This window comes from Corythoichthys intestinalis, chromosome 2 (genome assembly GCF_030265065.1).
Source record: "Corythoichthys intestinalis isolate RoL2023-P3 chromosome 2, ASM3026506v1, whole genome shotgun sequence".
Taxonomy (NCBI): Eukaryota; Metazoa; Chordata; class Actinopteri; order Syngnathiformes; family Syngnathidae; genus Corythoichthys; species Corythoichthys intestinalis.
The window spans coordinates 11,791,564-11,812,986 of NC_080396.1; the positions used below are offsets into that span (position 1 = coordinate 11,791,564).

A 21,423-nucleotide genomic window follows, 5' to 3' on the forward strand; every position below is an offset into this window, starting at 1 on the left:
TCTGAAACCAATTGAATAATTAAAAGTCAGTTTATTAGCTAGTGTTTCTAGAAAATGGATAAGCGACAACACTTTTGTCAGGGACTGTATGGTACAGCAGTATACTGTATTTGAACAAATATACTGATGTATAAGTAACATAGGTGTAGGCGTTGAGTTTTTAAGGTTAGCAATCACTCCTTTAATCTGTTTTTTTTTTCTTTTTTCTTTTTTTTTTCATTTTACACCATATTGATGTGGAGCTGCTGTCCATCATTGCTGCCACTCATCCTCACTTGCTTTCACTTCTTTGTCAGCTAGGTATTGAGGTGTCTTCTTTTATGCCTCTCATTTACAGGCTGCTTGGAAATAGCCATTAAACAGCCTTGGCCTGAGGTGATGGCGCTGGATAAAAAGGATTGCCATTGACTGAGAGGGAAAAAGAAGAATGGAGGCTATGATTGCTGCCATCATAAACAGAAACAGCCAAAGAGAGATGGGTTGGAGTGAGAGATGAGGATCAAGTCAATAAGAAGGCGAGTACCGTATCTGCTGAGGCTCTTGGTGAAGGTGGATGAGTTAGAGATGTTATAGGCTGAGTTCTGCTTTGGCACCAGTGCGATCACTGAGCCATCTGTAACCTACACATTAAATGAAACCACCAAAATGTTATTACTCCTCGGTGTGCAAACCTGCTTTGATGCATTTTTCTGCCCATATTTGTGCCTGTGTACCTGATAGTGAGCCAGACTGTTGAGTCTTTTCCAGTCATTATCTATTTTTGTTGTGATGTCTTCATCCTGCAGAATAATTCGGGCCATTCGACCTTGACGCCATTCTTCAGATGGAGGGGATAAAGTATTTTCGCAACAGAAATGGAAGAAAATATGGAGTTAGAACACAGTTTCTCTTTATTTTCATGGGGGGGAAACGTAAATACGTCTCCCTGGATTATGTTGTCATGCAGCAGAATTCCAGAAAATGTAGGAAGCATTTCAAAGTGTTGTTAATTTTACTTTAAAAAAGTAATTAATTACAGTTGCAAATTACTTCTCCCAAAAATAAATTGCGTTAGTAACTCAGTTACCTAAATGTAAGAGTAATTAGTTACTCTCCAAAGTAACTTGTGATCATTTTCATGTTTTTTTTTTTTTCTCAAGTCACACAATGTGAAGTTTAAAGGGTTTTGGGGACAATTGGCCCTAGCCCAATTCTTTACCCTCCACTTAACTAGACACAAGGGTATTGCGATAACTAGATAGTAACCTTTGCTATGTGTGGAAAGCATTTAAAGTTGCGAATCACCGTTAAAGTTGTTAAAATTGCTCCCGTTATTGCATTAGTTCCCATCTGTCTACTTTCAACATGTGTAAGTTTTAAAACTGTTTCATCATTTAAAGATAGATTTAAGTCAAGATTTTGCCGATTTAGGAGCATTTTAGATAAAAAAAAAAAAGTTAAGGATCTCTACATCAGAGCCTTCCTGAGAGGTCTACTGCTTTAAGATGGCGGCTGTTTACTAACGCATGTAGTCCTTAAAACATGTTGCCAATGCAGCCGTGTCTGTCATTTGCATCTAGTTCTATAATATGTGATATCTACCGTATCATGTGGGCGTAGTTTGTAGGCTATGGCTACAGTCAGGTATTATTGGAGCCACCTAGCATCGCGTTTGCAATGGCGTCTTCCCCACTCCTGCTCTGCTATCTTGTCTCCGTGAGTCTGTCTCTCTCAGATTTTTTTTTATTCAACCAACTTAGGAACGCATAGTAACGCATGCCTTTTCCGCCTCAGTAACGGTAATTAATTACATTACTCATTACTGAAAAAAATAACGCCGTTAGTAACGCCGTTATATTCTCACGCCATTATTAACAACACTGGGTATAACAAATGATTATATTTTTAATTTGACATCATAACTGGCAGAGGTCATTGACAGACAACATTCCAGGCATATTCAACATGTAAATATATGAAAAGTAATGTTCAGTTGAAAAATGTATGTAGGTGATACAGCATACACTGATTAAATTGGTTCTGGGAGCTGCAACATTTAAATTAAATGATTTTATCTATACGTATCCAAATTGTGTCCCCACAAGTAAGCTTTATTGGCACATGTTGGCCAAAATATGATTCTAGTTTAGTTTTTTTTTTTGTTTTGTTTTGTTTTGTTTCTATCTTGTTTGGATTTCTCATCATAACTATATGTAGCAAGCATTCTCTCCAAAGGGGTCTCAAAGAGAAACAGCAACACATTTTTTTTTTTTTTTTAAATACAGTGGTATGAAAAAGTATCTGAACCTTTTGGAATTTGTCACATTTCTGTATAAAATCACAATCAAATGTGATCTGATCTTTTTCAAAATCACACAGATGAAAATACAGTGTCTACTTTAACTAAAACCACCAAACATTCATAGGTTTTCATATTTTAATGAGGATAAAATGCAAACAATGACAGAAGGGGGGAAAAATAAGTAAGAAAACCCTCTGCCTAAGGAGACTTAAAGAGCAATTGAAACCAATGTTTACACAACATTTTAAGTCAGGTCACTGATGAGTGGTTTAAAGCTGCCCTGCTCACTATAGAACACACACCTGGTGAGAAATGTCTGGATGAGAAGCATTGTCTGATGTGCATCATGGCTCGGTCAAAAGAGCTGTCTGAAAACCAGCGATCAGGGATTGTTGATTTGTAAAAAGCTGGAAAAGGATATAAAACCATCTCTAATAGTCTAGATGTTCATCATTTCGACAGTCAGACAAGTTGTCTTCAAATTGAGAGAGTTTGGCACTGTTGCGTCTCTCCAAAGGAGTGGCCGTCCACCAAAGATGACGCCAAGAGTTCAGCACAGAATACTCAGAGGTAAAAAAGAACCCTAGAGTGTGTGCTAAAGATTTACAGAAATCACTGTCACAGTCCAATATCTCTGCGCGCACATCAACTATATGTAAAACTATGGCCAAGAATGGTGTTCATACGAGGACTCCACGGAGGAAGCCACTACTGCCTAAAAATAACATTGTTGCTCGTTTAATGTTCGCAAGAAGGCACTTGGACACTCCACAAAAGTAATGGCAAAATATTTTGTGGACTGATGAAACCAGAGTTGAATTATTTGGTAGTAACACACAACGTCATGCGTTGATGAAAAATGGAACAGCTCACCAACATCAACACCTCATCCCCACAGTGAAGCACAGTTGAGGGAGGATCATAATTTGGGTCTGTTTTGCTGCCTCGGGGGCTGGACAACTTGCAATCATTCATAGAAGAATGAATTCAAAAGTTTACCAGGAAGTTTTGCAAGAAAACCTGCGCCCTTCTGTCAGACAGTTGAAGCTGAAAAGAGGATGGATGCTCCAACAAGGTCCAAGACACAGAAGTAAATCAACTTCGGAATGGTTTCAGAAGAACAAAATGCAGGTTCTGGAGTGGCCAAGTCAAAGTCCAGACATGAACCCCATTGAGATTCTGTGGCACGACCTAAAGACATCCATTCATGCCAGACATCCCAGGAATCTGACTGAACTACAGCAGTTTTGTAGAGAAGAGTGGGCCAGGATTAGTCCTTATCGATGTGCCAGACTGATCTGCAGCTACAGGAAGCGTCCAGTTGAAGTTATTGCTGCCAAAGGGGGGCCACAAAATAATAAATGTGATAGTTCACTTACTTATTTTTCCCCCTTCTGTCATTGTCCGCATGCTATACTCATTAAAATATGGCAACTTATAAATGTTTGGGTGGTTTTAATTAAAGCAGACACTGTTTTCTGATCACTGTGATTTTGACAAAGATCACATCACATTTGATGGTGATTTTATGCAGAAATGTGAGAAATTCCAAAAGATTCAGATACTTTTTCATACCACTTTATATACATATATATAATGGCACTTTGTGTGTGCGTGTGTGTTTTCTTTCCCTATGGACTTCATAACGGTACATTTGTCGAGAGTTGTATTTTGTTTTTGAGAGTGTTCTTAGAGGATTCTGATCTCTGGAGGCCTCTATTTAGTGCGAAAAATGAATTAAAAACTCCAAAAATTACCATAGAAAATCCCTGATTGTGGAAACAACAGCACCATCTTTTCGACAACAGACGATACATTGATAATAATGATACATTGTGGCTTTGAGTATAAAACAACAAGACACTGGAGTTTTAAAAAGAAATGTACAATTTTCTGGAATATTACTAAGGAATTCATTTTGGACGGATATTTTATAATCTCTATTAGACGTGTGCTGATTACCGGTTTCAAGGTATAAACCTGGAAAAAATTTCCGTCATACCGTTCCTAAGGTATTAGCTATTTTTTATGTCCCAAAAATGCATGTAAAATCCCTCGCTTGCAGCTGCAAGGCTAGACCCTCCCCCACTGGTTGTTGCTCAATGTCGGTGAGTCAGCTGTGCTACACGGTGGCTGGAGGAGGTGAAACTCCTGAACTTTTTTCCCCCATCGAAGAAAACAAAATCGCTGGTATGGGAATACTTCGGCTACATAAAAGTTACAAATGGCCGCGGCTTAGAGGAGGAGGAATAACCGACATGTAAAACATGTTTGCGGAGGGTGGCTGCCGCGGAGGCAATACCTCCAATGATTTCGCATTTATACAAAATTAAAGGCTAGTAAATACTGTCATGAACATTTCGCACTCGCGACGAGGGTGAACTGCGAAGTGTTTCGTGTGTCTAGCGGTGGCAAAACCTGGCATTTTTATTTTCTCTCTGGCAATTGTGTTGTGAAAGAGAGTGTGTGTATAAAGTAAACATGATATTACCGTATTTTCGGACTATGAGTCAAAGTTTTTTTCGTAGTTTGGCAGGGGGTGTGACTTATACTCAGGAGCGACTTATGTGTGAAATTATTAACACATTACGATATCATTTCACATGTTATTTTGGTGTTTTGGAGTGACACTGATGGTTTGGTAAACTTCTTAGCATGTTCTTTATGCTATAGTTACGTATCTTAATAACTTAATAGCTATGGCCACGTTCGCATTCTGCCTTTGGCAATGTGTGTTTAATTGTATTACTGACTTTTTTATATTGAAATGCATGCTTTTAGTTTGTGGCACTTTCACGCCCACATGGGGGCGAACTTGCACTTGTTTACATGAAGAAGAGCGCTCACACGCCAGAAGAACACCGACAGCTACGTTGCTCTGACTGAGTGGGCGAGTTAGCGAGAGAGAAACACTGCTGCGAACCAACGTTCATTGCTTATGCTCGTAAAATATCTCTACAGAGGTAACGCCTGTGTGTATCATCTTTTCTGTTGTTGTTGTGTATTTTCCACCCGCGATCGGACACTTAGAGCCAGTTGTGTGGTTGTTTGAACGATGTGCTAATGCTAGCAAACGCATGCTAACCGGTTGTGTCATGTCATTGCTGTAAAAGCACCTAATTATCATTTATTTACGTCGATGCGAACCTGTTTGGTATCGAGGACGAAATTGATTCAGCAAATTATACGGACATCCAGCATCGTCATTTGGGAGTTTAGCCCGCTGAATAGCCAGGACCGAACCATAACGTCCTGGTGAGGACAGTATATTCACATTTCGTTGTTCATGCACTGTACACTTATTCAGAATATTGTTCTCTATTGTATTTTTCCATGAAATTGCCTTTCAAGATGACATGTCTGTTCTATGTGTTGGATTTTATCAAGTAAATTTCCCCCCAAAATGCAACTTATACTCCGGTGCGTCTTGTATATGTTTTTTTTCTCTTAGTTGGGCATTTTATGGCTGCTGCGACTTATAATCCGGTGCGACTTGTAGTCCGAAAAATACGGTAGTCATACACATTTGCTTTTTATGGAAAATAATTCAATTATTTTTGTTCTAATGGTAATAATGTTGAGCTGTGGCTGTGGGTTAAGGCTCAGCAAAAGGACTGCATTTATTTAAATTTTATTTAGAAAATTTGGTTATTTTTTAAAAATTAATTTTAACCCAACATTATACTTATGTTCCAATTTGCTAATATGTTTTGAAAAAAAAAATCTTTTTAACCCAGATATCTCAAAGTAACACATTTTAAAGCTGTAATTGCCATTCCGTCATACGGTGAAACCGTGATATTTGGGGCTTAAGGTTATCATACAGTCAGAATCTCATACCGGCACACGCCTGATCTCTATGAAGGAGCGTTTGTTTTAGTGTTCGTGTTTTCTGGAAACCGAAACGAAATTTACAGTTGTATTCTATGTGTCTGGGTGTGTTCATAGATGGGTTTGATCTCTGTTGACCTCCATTTAGAACAGAAAATTAATTAGAAATTCCAAAAATTAGCATAGAAAATGCCAATTTTCACTTTTTTACCCAAGCAAAGCCAGGGACATACTGCTCGTAAACAATAGGTGTCTTATTTGCTCGTGTGCCTTACCTAAGTCCATGTCCGAAGCTTTAGGCCTGAGAGAATAGGGACTGCCTTTATAGACAGCATCTAGCAGCTTCTCTTTAACCTGAGTGACGGTGTCACAATTTAGACACTTAACGGTCACCTCAGAGGCGTTCTCGTTCTCTGGGTTCACACAGTGCAATGTCTGGCAGATGAAACAAAGGAGGGGGAGGGAAACAGTCATAAAGTGTTCAAAATAACAGCTTCAGAATCATGTGAAGGCATGTGCTAAGGCACCAATTGATTAACTAATTTTAAACACTAGAGTTTATGAGGATTTTTTTTTAATCAGGGCCGAGCACTAAGCGTGTGAAGGCCGTATTGTTCTACAATGGATTATTATTATTTTTTTTTTCTCGCCAAATGAAATCGGCCAATTTGGAGGCTTGAACATGCTCAAAAACTCACCAAAATTTGTACATATTTGCTGAAAAATTTAAATTTAGATAATTTTGCAACGTTGCAAAAAAATGCAACAAAATGGCTCTGTGGCGCCCCTTGAAATTTTAAAATCGGCCTATAACATTAGGGTTTGTCAGTGTAGAGCGATGAAATTTGGGTGGTCTATACCTTGTCCAAAACTGCTGCAAAAAAGCATCGGCACCCATATTCCAAACCCAACAGGAAATCGGCTATTTTTGATCGAATATGACATTTTCATTGATTTACAGGCTACACATTTGAGACCTTTTAGCTGAGGGAGAGAGTTGGATAGTCTTCAAAATTGGTCAGACTGTTCAGGAGACATATCTTAAGTTTTTAAAATGGTGGGTTTTCATTCATGGGTCTGACCTGGGCGTGGTGCTAAAGTCGGCCATTTTTTCGGCAAAATGACAAATTCGGTAAATGACTAATAGCTCCTTGACACAATGTTCAATCTTTTTCATATCTGGCATGTATGTGTAGTATCCCACCCTGAACATGAGTGCATTGAAATATTACCCATTAGGCCTAGCGCCCCCTAGTGGGAACAGGAAATGCCTTTTTTTACGAGACAGGCTCCTCCTCCAAGGGAAAAAAATCTATTGCCCTCAAACCTGCATCAGGGTAGCCTTAAGACATATGTTTTAGGTGCCTGATGAAAAATACTGAGGTTTGGTTGAACCAGAAGGGTCCAACAGGAAAGTGAAAATGAATGTCAACATTTTGTCTCGCCAAAAATTTTGAACAGTCATAAATCAGCAGATATACAACATATCTGCGCCAAACTTCCCGTGCTTGTTAAGAATCATACTCTGACGGGTCCTGTAGGGGTCATTTGCATCAACCCTACAGCGCCAACTAGTGGTGATAGAAAAGAGTTTTAAAAAAGACCTCTCCTTTTTTCAACATAGAGCAATGAAATTTTGGGGAGTCGATACCTTATGCAAAACTGCTCCAAAAAGTCTCTTGCACCCATATTCCAAATCTAACAAGAAATCGGGTATTTTGGATCGAATGTGATTTTTTAAAATCTATTTATAGTACAGTTTATATTTGGAGGCCTGAACATGCAAGAAAACTGACCAAATTTTGCACGCGCACGCGGCTTTGCGTAAATGTTTATAATCTTGCGACATTACAAAAAAACGTAACAAAATGGCTCAGTGGCGCCCCCTTGAATTGAGGCGAGTTTTGAGCAAGTTAGGTTCTCATGAGATTACGAGAGGGGGACAATCTGCCACAGCCTTGACCTGCGCGCCGTCCGAGTTCCCGTGACGTCCGAGTCGCGCCAAACTGCGAGGGCCCGTTCAGTCCTGCTTGCAGGCCTAGTTACAATTATTATTCTTAGTAATTACATTTTTTATTTAGGTTAGCATTGAAATATATGTATTTCAATTGGAGCCTTAAGATTACTGAATTGCAAACAAAACCCATTTCCACTCTGAACAAGTCCCAAAAAATATTGTTCCCATGCTTCTACTGTTGATTTGTTAACTTTTACACAAATGAAACAGCATTGCCGGTGTTTCAAGCCAAAAGTAGACAGGAACATTAAGTTTACTGACCAGCGTTTTGTAGTCAATCTGTTGCCTGATGAGCTTGTCCTCACTAAGAGAATAGCGAGCCTCTCCTGTGATGGCATCTATTGGTCCTTTCTCCATCTGCTGCTTGATGGCACAGTGAAGCATGAAAAGAGGCTCCCCTGCACACTCCTGGTCAAAGGGAGGACACATAAAGAGAGGGACTCTTATGCAGCACAATTATTAAACTTGCAAAGCAATAATCGGGAAAGAAAAACAAAGATTGTGAAAAGAAGAAACCTTGGCTTATGACATTGCTGACTTAAAAAATAATAATAATAAAGGTTTCATTTACCATGAACAGGAAGTTCTACTCATAGATGCACCGAATGTAATTTTCTCCATGTGGAGTAAAAAACCTTGATCTGGAAGCATCATGACCTCAATGAGCCCAACATCCCGACCCTTTAAATTCCATCAAACCTCTTTCTATTTCACGCTGCCTGTTGAAGCTCTATTAGCATGACATTGGTGAAAAACACAATGGTAATGGCTGTGAATAACATCACAGTCAGATTTGTTATTTTAATTGGGGTTTAAATGCGTGTCCGTTCTGTAAGGGGCACCGATCAGAATTTGCTTTAGGTTTTATTAGTGAGTAGTTATGGCTGATGAGATAGTGTTTTAGAAATGTCTGGGCGAGCCGAACAGAAATTATCTAAGGGGCCATCAGACTGCAGAGTGGTGACGTAGCGGGAAGCAAGCTAGGAGGGAAGGAGAACGGCATGAGAGCGAAGTTAGCAGTCGCATGTTGCGGATGCCGCTGTTATTTTGTTTATTATTTTCAATTGTTGCCACAATAAAGTGGGAAAGTCATCACCGACTCCTCTCCTTTCTATTTCCCCATTCGGGGCTATTACAATATTTTTTTACGTCGTCGGGCGGAGTTGCAGTAGGAAGGAGTATGAAGTTCTCGGTCGTGTCGCGTTAAAAAACTGCTCGGATTTCTAGCCATCAATGACCTTGCTTTCCGCGACAATGTGGACCCCAGCGCGTCTATTGCACATTATTTGGTTAGACTTGTCATGTGTCGATATACTCGAAAGTGTCCTTTTTATTTTATCCATATGTGACAACTGTCAATCCTCCTCCTGTGTTTTATTCCAACACATTGTCAACGATAACGGTGTCAACAATAATCGATGCGGTGATGCATCCGATGCGGGGCATGGACGATTCAATTCGATGCGGGCAACAAGCCGAATCGATTCAGCGCATTTTAAAACATATAGGTACGTTAAAAAATCTTCCCTGGGCAATTCCGGTGATGCAACGGATTTGGTTTCTCCATTTGTATTATTATTCTCATGTTTCATTTTTTACACACCGCATAACTCTGGTCAAGTTTCCCACCAACCTCGTAGAAGCCAAAATGTCTCCAGATCAGAGGTTGCGCTAGACTTTTTCGTTGTCAGGGTCATAAAAATCCGGTCATAATCTATTTTTACCCGTCACTTAAATTTTTAAAATGACTATATCTTGATGCAGTCACTATATGTATATACACAATAATACAATAATACTTCATAATATAAAGTAACTAACATTAGTGCAGTCATGGATTATAGTAAGCAGGCCAGTGCTGTGTTACATATATATTTTTATTAGGGCTGTCAAAATTATCGCGTTAACGCGCGGTAATTCATTTTTTAAATTAATCACGTTAAAATATTTGACGCAATTAACGCACATGTCCCGCTCAGACAGTATTCTGCCTTTTGGTAAGTTTTACAGCAAGGCTTTTTGTGCTGTCTAACAGCGAACTCTTGTGGTCGCTTTGCGACATGGTTTATAGTTGTCTTGCCAGTTCAATATGGCTGCAGGACGTCTCGGGCTGACCCCTACTTTGTAATGTTGTGCTTATATGATCCTTGGACAAGATTTGTCCGTAAGTATGGTTGTTGCAAATAATGCACATATTATGTTAGTAAGGGAAACGTTATATTTTTTGTATGAGACGCTTTTTGTTTATGTTTTGTGAACCTGTATAGCGTGCTAAGCTAACGTTGTTGCTAATGCAATGCTTGTGTACTTTTTTTTGTAGTTTTACGACGGTCTAAAGAGGACAATGGTTTGAGGCCATTTTATTAATAACTCAGATGAAAAAGAAAGAAGCCTGATTATTATGGCGTCATTCACTAGCTGTCTAGCTTTGGAAAAAGTAGACGCTTCGGAGTGAGGACAGCATAGACAGATTTAAATGACAGTAGAGTGAAATGCCCACTACAGTCCTTGTGTACCGTATGTTGAATGTATATATCCATCTTGTGTCTTATCTTTCCATTCCAACATTTTACAGAATATATATATAATTTACAGAAAAATATGGCATATTTTATAAATGGTTAGAATTGCGATTAATTGCGATTAATTATGATTAATTAATTTAAGCTGTAATTAACTCGATTAAAAATTTTAATCGTTTGACAGCCCTAATTTTTATTATATTATGTATATACAGGATATGTATAAATATCCCCCCCAAAAAAGGGACCTTCCATGATCCTAACACATTTAATAATAATAAAATATTATATAATTCCATTATATATATATATATTTTTTTCAATTTATTATTATTATTAAATAAAAATGCACGTTGATACGACGCACTTAAAGGAAACTTCAATTTTAAAAAAAAAATCGTTAGAAAGTTGTATGGACTTACAATCCGCTAGCTTGTTGTTTCCTGTTGTCTTCCGAAATACACCTGGGTGACGGCGCGTCAAGTGTTCGTTCATAGCCGACGTGCTACCGTGGTATGCGAGCTCAGCTTAGCAAAAAGAGTACACACAGTGGTGGCACCCTCCATATTTTCCTTGAAATAATTTCAGGCTCTGGCTAGTCTGGTCCGCTTTTTTGGCTTTATACCGCTTTCACCGTGTTACCAATTCTGCCCTTCTTGGTAATTGGCGGCGTTTTCAACTGCTCGGCGGAGTTAGGAGTGAACCGGCGATTCACTTGATTCGTTGTCATCCTTCCTCCTCCACTGCATCAGTCCCTCTTTTTTCACCTCTTTTATCAACACCATCGTCGTTTTGGGGCTTTTTGAAGAAACTTCGGACACTCAGTTGCCTTGACATTTTTCCGAGTAAGGCCAACCACGTCATGCATCAAGAGAGACAATAGCTAATTAATATGCTCACTCGCCACCCTGTGGTCTGGGGTGTGAATTGCAACCAGTCAAAATGACAGATGGACTTCAGTTTTTTCTGTCACCGTTTTAAAAAACCGGTCAACGACGGAAAATATTCGGTTAACGCGACCCCTGGTCCTATCTCTCTGCTCTCTCGATTAGAGCTTAGTTCGGGCCTAAAAAAAATCCAGCCCGACCCGACCCGGCCCGTGTGTATTAAAGGCTGAGAGCCCGAAATTTTACGTTTTATTTGTAGGCTCGAGCCCGAACCCCCCCCCGAAAATGTACGTTTCATTTGTAGGCCCGAGCCCGTTTTATTTGTGAGGACTCAGCAGGAGGAGCTAATGCGGGGATGCAATGCGTGGTTGGGTTGTGTGATCACAATTGTGACGATGCCTATGTGCATAATGATAAATTAAAACCTGTCTTTGGTAAACAATTCTCCCAGATAAACAAGACTTTAAGATGCATATTCGATAAACATTTATATCGTTTATATTTGTGTGTCTGTTCTATCAGGTGGATAGTTCATGCTCATTTACTTGGCAAAATGCAGCAACGGACATTTATTTTAATTCCTTCGAGTTGGCAGAAAAAAACGCAATTTTTCTTAATGTTTAAAAAGTCTACATATTTTTATGATCATTATAAATGCATGTACACAACGAAATAACGCTGGAAATGTATGTTAGATATATTTCTGTTGGGGATATTGTGCTCACATGGACGCACCTCTCTGACGAGGAGAGGAACAGCTGCATATACAAAAATAAACTAAAACACTTTTAAATAACATTCTTTATTTTAATGACTGGCATCAAAAGAACAAGCTGCCTTAAGGAGCACTGAAACAAAATAAATAATAACATTTTAAGAAACACCATGCACGAACTCAATGATGTCCTGCTTAGCACAAAGAGGTGCAGCCCTTGAAACAAATGATAATAACAATGTGTGACTCATATCTTTTAGGCCAGTACAGTTTTTAAAATGCTTGCTCAGCGTGAAGGTGCCAGTCTTTCTGCTCTCGTACGAGAGCTAAGCGCGCGCCACATTTGTCGCATTCGGCAAGGCCGACACAGTTTTCTGTATGCATCTTCCACTATCAATTTAAATCCTTTCCACACACCACTCGTGGATTCTTGCCATTTCAATCCCCCCGTCTTTAGTTTGCTTTTCGCCTCTTGGTGCTCTATATCAGGGGTCGCGTTAACCGAATATTTTCTGTCGTTGACCGATTTTTTAAAACGGTGACGGAAAAAACTGAAGTTCATCTGTCATTTTGACAAGTTGCAATTCACACCCCAGACCACAGGGTGGCGAGTGAGCATATTAATTAGCTATTGTCTCTCATGATGCATGACGTCGTTGGCCTTACTCGGAAAAATGTCACGGCAACTGAGTGTCCGAAGTTTCTTCAAAAAGCCCCAAAACGACGATGGTGTTGATAAAAGAGGTGAAAAAACAGGGACTGCACAAGCGGGCACGCAATTCAAGTCCATGCGCACCAGGAGGAAGGTGTAAGACTCCGTTCAGGCCACAGCAGGTGAACTGTTAATTTCATTGTTCCATATGTTATGTAGCCTACCTACTGTGGCCACAGTCAGCTGTTTTTGTCACTGCGGAGAAAAAGTTACATATTCATCTGCTTGATGTGTGATGGCACGGTGTGGGTTCTCTGTTAAGCTTGTTCGGACAGAATATTAATTTAAAATGAATGAAAACGAAATACTATTGAATATGTTGAAGCGGTATGCAATGTTAAGAGTCTTGTTAGCTCGAATTGCTGTGTCCAGCCGCTGTAGCTCTGCTGCTCTCTGTGAACTCTCTATTCATATTCAAGCCGGAACGCGCGCGGCTCTTAAGTGTCTCTGTCACGTGACTTCGGCCAAATGGACACACAAGTACGGAAGGTGAATTATGCCAAACAAAGGGTCACCACACTGTCATTATCATCATTTTAAAAATTTAAGTGACGAGTAAAAATAGATTATGACCGGATTTTTATGACCCTGTCAGTCAAAATGACAGACAACGAAAAAGTCTAGCGCAACCTCTGCTCTATATCGAAATTTGAAAAGGAAATACCAGGATGCAGAGTTGCAGACTTGCGGAGAGCACTAGAGCGCAAGAGGAAGATAAAAAGGAGGGCGGGGCCACGGCGTTCATGTGCGCAACCAATGCACTGGCTAAACTGCGGCTCATGTTTGGGATTACCAAAGCGCCTTCTCTCTGTTTTTTTCAATTTATTTATTAATTAACAATTATTCCTTAGTTTAACATCCATACATCGTTTTAGTTTACAAATATATAGTTATTTAAAAACAGTTAGCGAGAGAAAAGTCCGACCCGCACGTAAATGATTGACATTTTGCGATAAAGATGCTGCTGCACTACAATATTTTCTTTGTCGTTTTCTTTAATATTTACTTGAATATTTTTATTGATGGGTCGTTGTGACTAAAATACAGTGACTGTTATTACTGATTTTGCACAGGAGTTTAGATGTTGCACTGTGTGAAAGGTTGCTACTGTGTGTAAACAAAACAGAAAGCCCTGGTCTCATTCAAAGCACTAATTAAATGCTGTGATCTTTTTTTTTTTTTTTTTTTTTTAATATTTATCTGAAAGTATACCATTTTCATTTGACTTCATCCAGGAGTGACACAAGAGCCAATAAAAAGTTGTTTAATGTCTGACCGCTTGTGTTGCCTCATGATTCACGAAAAGTATGCTTTGCTTTAGAATTTTAATGCATCCCAGGCTTTAATGCATCGCGATGCATTGCCTAATCGAACCGAATCGAATCATGACCCTCTGAATCGTATCGAATCGTGGCCCTCCGAACCGTAATTGAATTGAATCGTGAGGGGAGTGCCGATGCACACCTCTAGTCAACGACAGCAAAATGGCTGACTGTTAGAAATCCGAGCAGCTGTTGAACGCGACACGAGCAGCTCTCCTAAACATCATCTCCAAACTAAACACCCGTCACTTTAAAACTACTCGATGGACTTTTTGTTCGCCTTCGTGAAAACACAGAGAAACAGGCAACTTTTTGATAAAAACTACGAAGGTAAATGAGAAAGCCCTCAAAGACAGTTACCTTGTTGCTAATCCAAAAAGTCCCACACCGTGACAGAGACATTATTACTACCTGCCTGCAAAGCCATTGTCTGCGAGATGCTCAGCCCTGATGTGGTTAAAGACATTGCTCAAGTCCCCTCGTCTGATAATTCTGAGCTTTTTCAAGCCTAACTGCTATAAAAAAATAAATAAAAACAAGTAAGTATACATACTGAGAAATTATTTTATAATTAAATATACTGTACAGAAAATAATTTTGAAACATTTTTGGTTTCCGCGAGATTTTTTCCAATGTAAAAACGTGCCGTGAGTCAAAAAAGGTTGAAAAACACTGCTTTAAACAATGTACAACTTTATAACTTGTCACGTGTACTTCTCTTCTGCACAAAAAAAAAAAAAATTAAAAAAAAAATGTTACAAGGAGTGGGGGGGGGGGCACAGTGATGTCACAAACACCATCAAGACCAGTTACAGACGTTTTTAATACTACATTTATGAACATTTTTTTCTGCCTGTCATGTTTTTGTTCTCAGTTGTTCTTTGTGACATGTTTGTGTTCTCATTTTTCTTAGTGAAAGAGCAAATCAGTTGTTTTTTGTGACGCATTAGGAGCGCACTGTATTTAAGGAAGCCCATGTCTTTCAGCTGTGTTGGACAATTGCCTTGCTTACCACTGTGTGTGCCCTCATCTTTCATCTTTGTTTTTTTGTGCTGTATTTTCTACTGGACTTGGTTAAATTTGCGTGCTGTTTGGCATTATTCCTTTGTTGTATTTTTAATGAAATACAAAATTATTTGCGATTCCTGGTCTCAGAGTTTGTGATTGAAATCCACATCAACGGCTTGCCGTTTCACTGCCATGAAAAAATGTTTTTACTTGTATTTTATGATTTTCTGAAATTCTTAAAGGCAAAATTCTGGCAACTGGATAGTCATTTCTTTTTTTTTTTTTTTTGCTGTGTGCTGCCACGAACCACAGGTCTGTTTCATCATCTTTCACCTATCACCTCTTAAACTTCGTCCTGTCATGAGATTTTACCATCTTGTTAATATCTTGACCAATTAAAACTGGCAAGGTGAAGAAACAAGTACACATATTACTGTAATGTTGTGTCAGTTTTTGCCTTCCTACAATGCCTCGCCACATGATTTCCCCAACGCTGCACATGCTTCCCTCATTAAGTAGCAAGCTGACATTTACAATTCAGGGATAATGATTATTGCTGCTCTATCAATTGCATGCGTGTAAGTAGTGCAACTAGCTTTAGCAGTGCATCATCACCAATGTATCCCATTTTGATCACACTTGGTGCAGTGAGCAAAAATCCCAGAACCACACGAGGGGACCTAGTGAATGACCTACAGAGAGCTGGGAACACAGTAACAACGGCTACTATCAGTAACACAATGCGCCGCCAGGGACTCAAATCCTGCACTGCCAGATGTGTCCCCCTGCTGAAGCCAGTACACGCCCGGGCCCGTCTGCGGTTCGCTAGAGAGCATTTGGATGATCCAGAAGAGGACTGGGAGAATGTGTTATGGTCAGATGAAACCAAAATAGAACTTTTTGGTAGAAACACAGGTTCTCGTGTTTGGAGGAGGAGAAAGAATACTGAATTGCATCCGAAGAACACCATACCCACTGTGAAGCATGGGGGTGGAAACATCATGCTTCTGGGCTGTTTTTCTGCAAAGGGACCAGGACGACTGATCTGTGTAAAGGGAAGAATGAATGGGGCCATGTATCGAGAGATTTTGAGTGAAAATCTCCTTCCATCAGCAAGGGCATTGAAGATGGGACGTGGCTGGGTCTTTCAGCATGAAAATGATCCCAAACACACAGCCAGGGCAACAAAGGAGTGGCTTCATAAGAAGCATTTCAGGGTCCTGGAGTGGCCTAGCCAGTCTCCAGATCTCAACCCCATAGAAAATCTGTGGAGGGAGTTGAAAGTCCGTGTTGCCCAACGGCAGCCCCAAAACATCACTGCTCTCGAGGAGATCTGCATGGATGAATGGGCCAAAATACCAGCAACATTGTGTGAAAAGCTTGTGAAAAGTTACAGAAAACGTTTGGCCTCCGTTATTGCCAACAAAGGTACATAACAAAGTATTGAGATGAACTTTTGGTATTGACCAAATACATATTTTCCACCATGATTTGCAAATAAATTCTTTAAAAATCAAACAATGTGATTTTCTGGGTTTTTTGCCACATTCTGTCCGTCATGGTTGAGGTTTACCCATGTTGACAATTACAGGCCTCTCTAATATTTTCTAGTGGGGGAACTTGCACAATCAGTGGTTCACTAAATACTTGCCCCACTGTAAATGAAGCTCGGCCCGCTCTGATAAGGCGTGACGCAAAGAATGACGAAATGTAAGGTCAATAGATTTTTTAAGTCTATGTCTACTTTTCTAATTTTGCTTTTGTTTTTTTTTTTCTTTGAGATACTCAGTGCTATCTTTTGCTCTCTGTATCGCAATGACATGGCCTGTCAATACATTGTAAAAACAGTAAAAGTGTAAACTGAATCTTGTCCAGTCCCTTGCAATCAATCTCCCACACAAAGGTGTAACTTCAAATTTCCATCTAAACTTACGTAAACCATCTTCAGCATCAGAGCCTTCCACCAAAATAACTTATATTCAGTGCATGACAAAGTAATTTGACTGTCTTGTCTTCACACACTGAAACAGGGACTTGTCATTCTGACAGTACTGACATCTTCATTGACAGAGAAATTTAATTTTGAGCGAAAGACTAAGAATTTTGCACAAAAACCTGGCTTTTGCAGGTAATCCATGCAAAATGCACATACTGTCTTGAGAATTTCAATTCTGATCTGAGAAACGTACGAAAGCACTTGAGAAAAACTAACATCCAGAAGCATTTTACAGTGGGCACAAAACAGAAACCACATAAGATTGTGTTAATGAGGTAAAGATGTCTGCAACAGATGGTGGCCTTTCAGCTATTAGAGGAAAATTAGAGTAAGCATAAATAGAAAGTACAACAATTTCAATCTTTGATACTGCTATAAAGACTGAAGTTGTAGGCCTTACCTTGAGGAACTTATACAAAAGGAATGTAAACCAGTTGGTCAGCATTTTCTCAGCAACAGATTCCGTTCTGGCATACACAAAACACACATCAGTACAAATAAACATTCCAAATGTCAAAAGCATTCAACGCTATGTAGGTCTCTAAATTACGTTTTTATTTTTGTACAACTGTGAAAAGAAGAAATGGAGGGCATTTCCTTCAAAGACATTAAAGATATTATCTGTATTACCCATATGGAAAAGTCATATATACATTTTATAAAGTTCATATATTTTTTAAATGTAACTTGTATGTAAAGTATATGACACTCAAACCACATATGTGATCCTTAGTAAATTTGTACAATGTGAAAATTGTATAATTTGGGAACTAAACCCAAATGGAAAAGACAGATAAAGTTCATATATGTTTCATCTGGAACTTGTATGTAAAGCATGTGACACACAAACTACAGATACGATCCTTAGTAAATATGTGCAATATGAAACTTGTATATTTTGAAAACTTAAAATATATGACAGGAATTGCCCATACAATATCCTTAGTCGATACTGTATGTGTAGAATAAAACTTATATGCTTTAGAAAACTCAAACTAAAATCTTGCAAGTATCATAGAAAACATAGGTGCAGTGGCACATATATGATACACCGAAATAAAAAACACACACCGTATTTTTTGCACTATAAGGTGCATCGTAGTATAAGGCCTACCTTCAATGAATGGCCCATTTAAAAACTGTTTTCATACATAGGACGCACCGCATTATAAGGCGCAGTAGTATTAGTAGTAGTAGTAGTAATAGTGGTTGCGTTAAGCTAGTTAGCGATTATTCTAATTATTTTCTCAAGTGTCCATTTGTATTGTGTTTTGGAGAAGCATGTTGGCACATGATTTATTGTTACATAGTAAAGTTGTCCCTAGGGTTGTTCCGATCATGTTTTTTTCTCCCGATCCGATCCCGATCATTTTAGTTTAAGTATCTGCCGATCCCGATATTTCCCGATCCGATTGCTTTTTTTTTGCTCCCGATTCAATTCCAATCATTCCCGATAATTTTCCAGATCATATACATTTTGGCAATGCATTAGGAAAAAAATGAATAAAACTCGGACGAATATATACATTCAACATACAGTACAGTACATAAGTACAGTATTTGTTTATTATGACAATAAATCCTCAAGATGGCATTTACATTATTAACATTCTTTCTGTGAGAGGGATCCACGGATAGAAAGACTTGTGACTTTGTATATTGTGACTAACTATTGCCATCTAGTGTATTTGTTGAGCTTTCAGTAAATGATACTGTAGTCATGCCCAAATGCATGATGGGAAGTGGAACCATGACTGTGCGTAGTGCTACCAACTGATATATCTTCTCTGCGTTGGCAAATAACATAAGGTGTGATGATAAAGATCAATTGCTACGTTGCTTCGCCACATTGCTTCCCATGATATTTCTAGAGGGATTGTAAGGTTTTAGCCAATTAAAAAAAGGCTCCAAAGGCTGCCAAAATTCACTCTACTCATTTTACGCTGCCTTTTATCTCTCTATATGGGTAAAATGGCGCCATTACAGATTGAACGCGACAATGCGTGAGTGGGTCGTGCAGCGCATGCATTAATTGCGTTAAATATTTTAACGTGATACATCTTTAAAAAACATTAATTACCGCCGTTATTAGGATAAGTTTAATAACCCTACCCTAAGTCTAAACTAAAGACTCTGGAAGAGTGAAACATATGTCTGTAACGTTCAATACAATTAGAAAACGATTTAATTAAAAAAAAAAATATATATATATATATATATATACATACATATTTAAAAAAGGCATGGCCGATATTTTTTTGCCGATTCCGATACTTTGAAAATGACGTGATCGGACCCGTAAGTTGTCTCATTTCTTTTTATTAATAAACCATACAAATAACCACTTAATATAACAGCTGAGAGTCTTCTTTCAACACAAACTCAAACTAAATAGTCATACAAGAGTGGGCTTTAAAACTGGATTTGGATTGTATTTAAGAACAACTGTTTGATAAAGAAGACTAATTCATTACAGTCTGCCTCCTCCTTATTCGATTTTGTTGTTTAGTTTGTATAAAGAAAATAAATTAGTCATTGACACAATTTATATCAGCGCTTTTTCCAAAAGAAAAAACTTTTTTTTAATTTAAAAAAAAAGGACTTTTGTCTGATTTGTGTACTGAGAATTTTTTTCGTATTTTATACTCAAAGCCTTTATTATAAACTTAAGTTTTATGTACTTCAAACAGTACAGTTGCAGACGAACAGTCAAGTCAGGAAGCTGAAATAAAATGGTATTTTTGTGGGTTATCATCCGTTTTGTCTTCATTGTTACTTACAACATGCCTAAAACAACTTCAAGTTAAATTGTGAATGTAATAGAAAAAAGTTACATTTATTCGAATAATGGATTAATCGTTTAATTAATCGTTTGATTAATCGATAAAAAAATTGTTAGTTGCAACACCAATACACACACACCTCGATATTATATATATATATATATATATATATATATATATACATATATATATATATACATTAGGGCTATCAAAATTATCGCGTTAACGGGCGGTAATTAATTTTTTAAATTAATCACGTTAAAATATTTGACGCAATTAACGCACATGCCCCGCTCAGATTAAAATGACAGCACAGTGAAATGTGTACTTGTTGTGTTTTTCGGAGTTCTGTCCCCCTCTGCTGGCGCTTGGGTGCGACTGATTTTATAGGCTTCAGCTCCCATGAGCATTGTGTAAGTAATTATTGGCATCAACAATGGCGGGTTACTAGTTTATTTTTTGATTGAAAATTTTAAAAAATTTATTAAAATGAAAAAATTAAGAGGGGTTTTATTATAAAATTTCTATAACTTGTACTAACATTTATCTTTTAAGAACTACAAGTCTTTCTATCCATGGATCACTTTAACAGAATGTTAATAATGGTACTGCCATCTTGTTGATTTATTGTTATAATAAACAAATACAGTACTTATGTACCGTATGTTGAATGTATATATCCATCTTGTCTTATCTTTCCATTCCAACAATAATTTACAGAAAAATATGGCATATTTTATAGATGGTTTGCGTTGCGATTAATTGCGATTAATTACGATTAATTAATTTTTAAGCTTTTTAATTTTAATCGTTTCACACCCCTAATATATATATATATATATATATATATATATATATATATATATATATATATATAAACTTTTATATTTTCATGTATTTATTTATTTATTTTTCCATTTATTTGTCCAGGTTGGCAGTCGTGTGATTCAACTTATGAACAAATGCACAATAGCTCATTTGGTAAGCCATACACCTATCATCAAATTGACCAGGGCTCGAATCTATTAGACCTTGGTGATGTTATTTTTATTTCTTGTTTTAAGCAAATGGCATATATGGACAATATATTAATTATATAAGGAAAGCATATTTTACATGCAGAAAACATGAAACATCTATGGAAACTATAATTTGCCATGTTTTCCATATTTACCACATCCATAAATTTTACTTGTTTCATACACAAATCCTTTAAATATTTTGTAAGAAAAGTATGCAAAAGTGGCCACTTTCAAGAGTAAATCATAGTATGAGACATATATGAATTTACATCTATTTCAGTAGTAAATTTTTACACGTTTTTTATATTTCTTTTCCATATGGGTATA

At 38.0% G+C, this 21,423-nt stretch overlaps 1 protein-coding gene across 2 annotated transcripts in view; it reads right to left on the reverse strand.

Moving 5' to 3' along the window:
* LOC130907841 (plexin-A1-like) overlaps nt 1-21,423 on the reverse strand; it is a 599,840-nt gene that overhangs the window by 36,359 nt on the left and 542,058 nt on the right. For both annotated transcript variants that reach the window (XM_057823323.1, XM_057823332.1), the window contains exons 24-28: nt 17,692-17,758; nt 8,391-8,537; nt 6,388-6,547; nt 714-817; nt 524-620 (exon numbers count right to left, since the gene is read on the reverse strand). In XM_057823323.1, the coding sequence (XP_057679306.1) occupies nt 524-620; nt 714-817; nt 6,388-6,547; nt 8,391-8,537; nt 17,692-17,758 (575 nt within the window). The remainder of the gene's footprint in view (nt 1-523; nt 621-713; nt 818-6,387; nt 6,548-8,390; nt 8,538-17,691; nt 17,759-21,423) is intronic.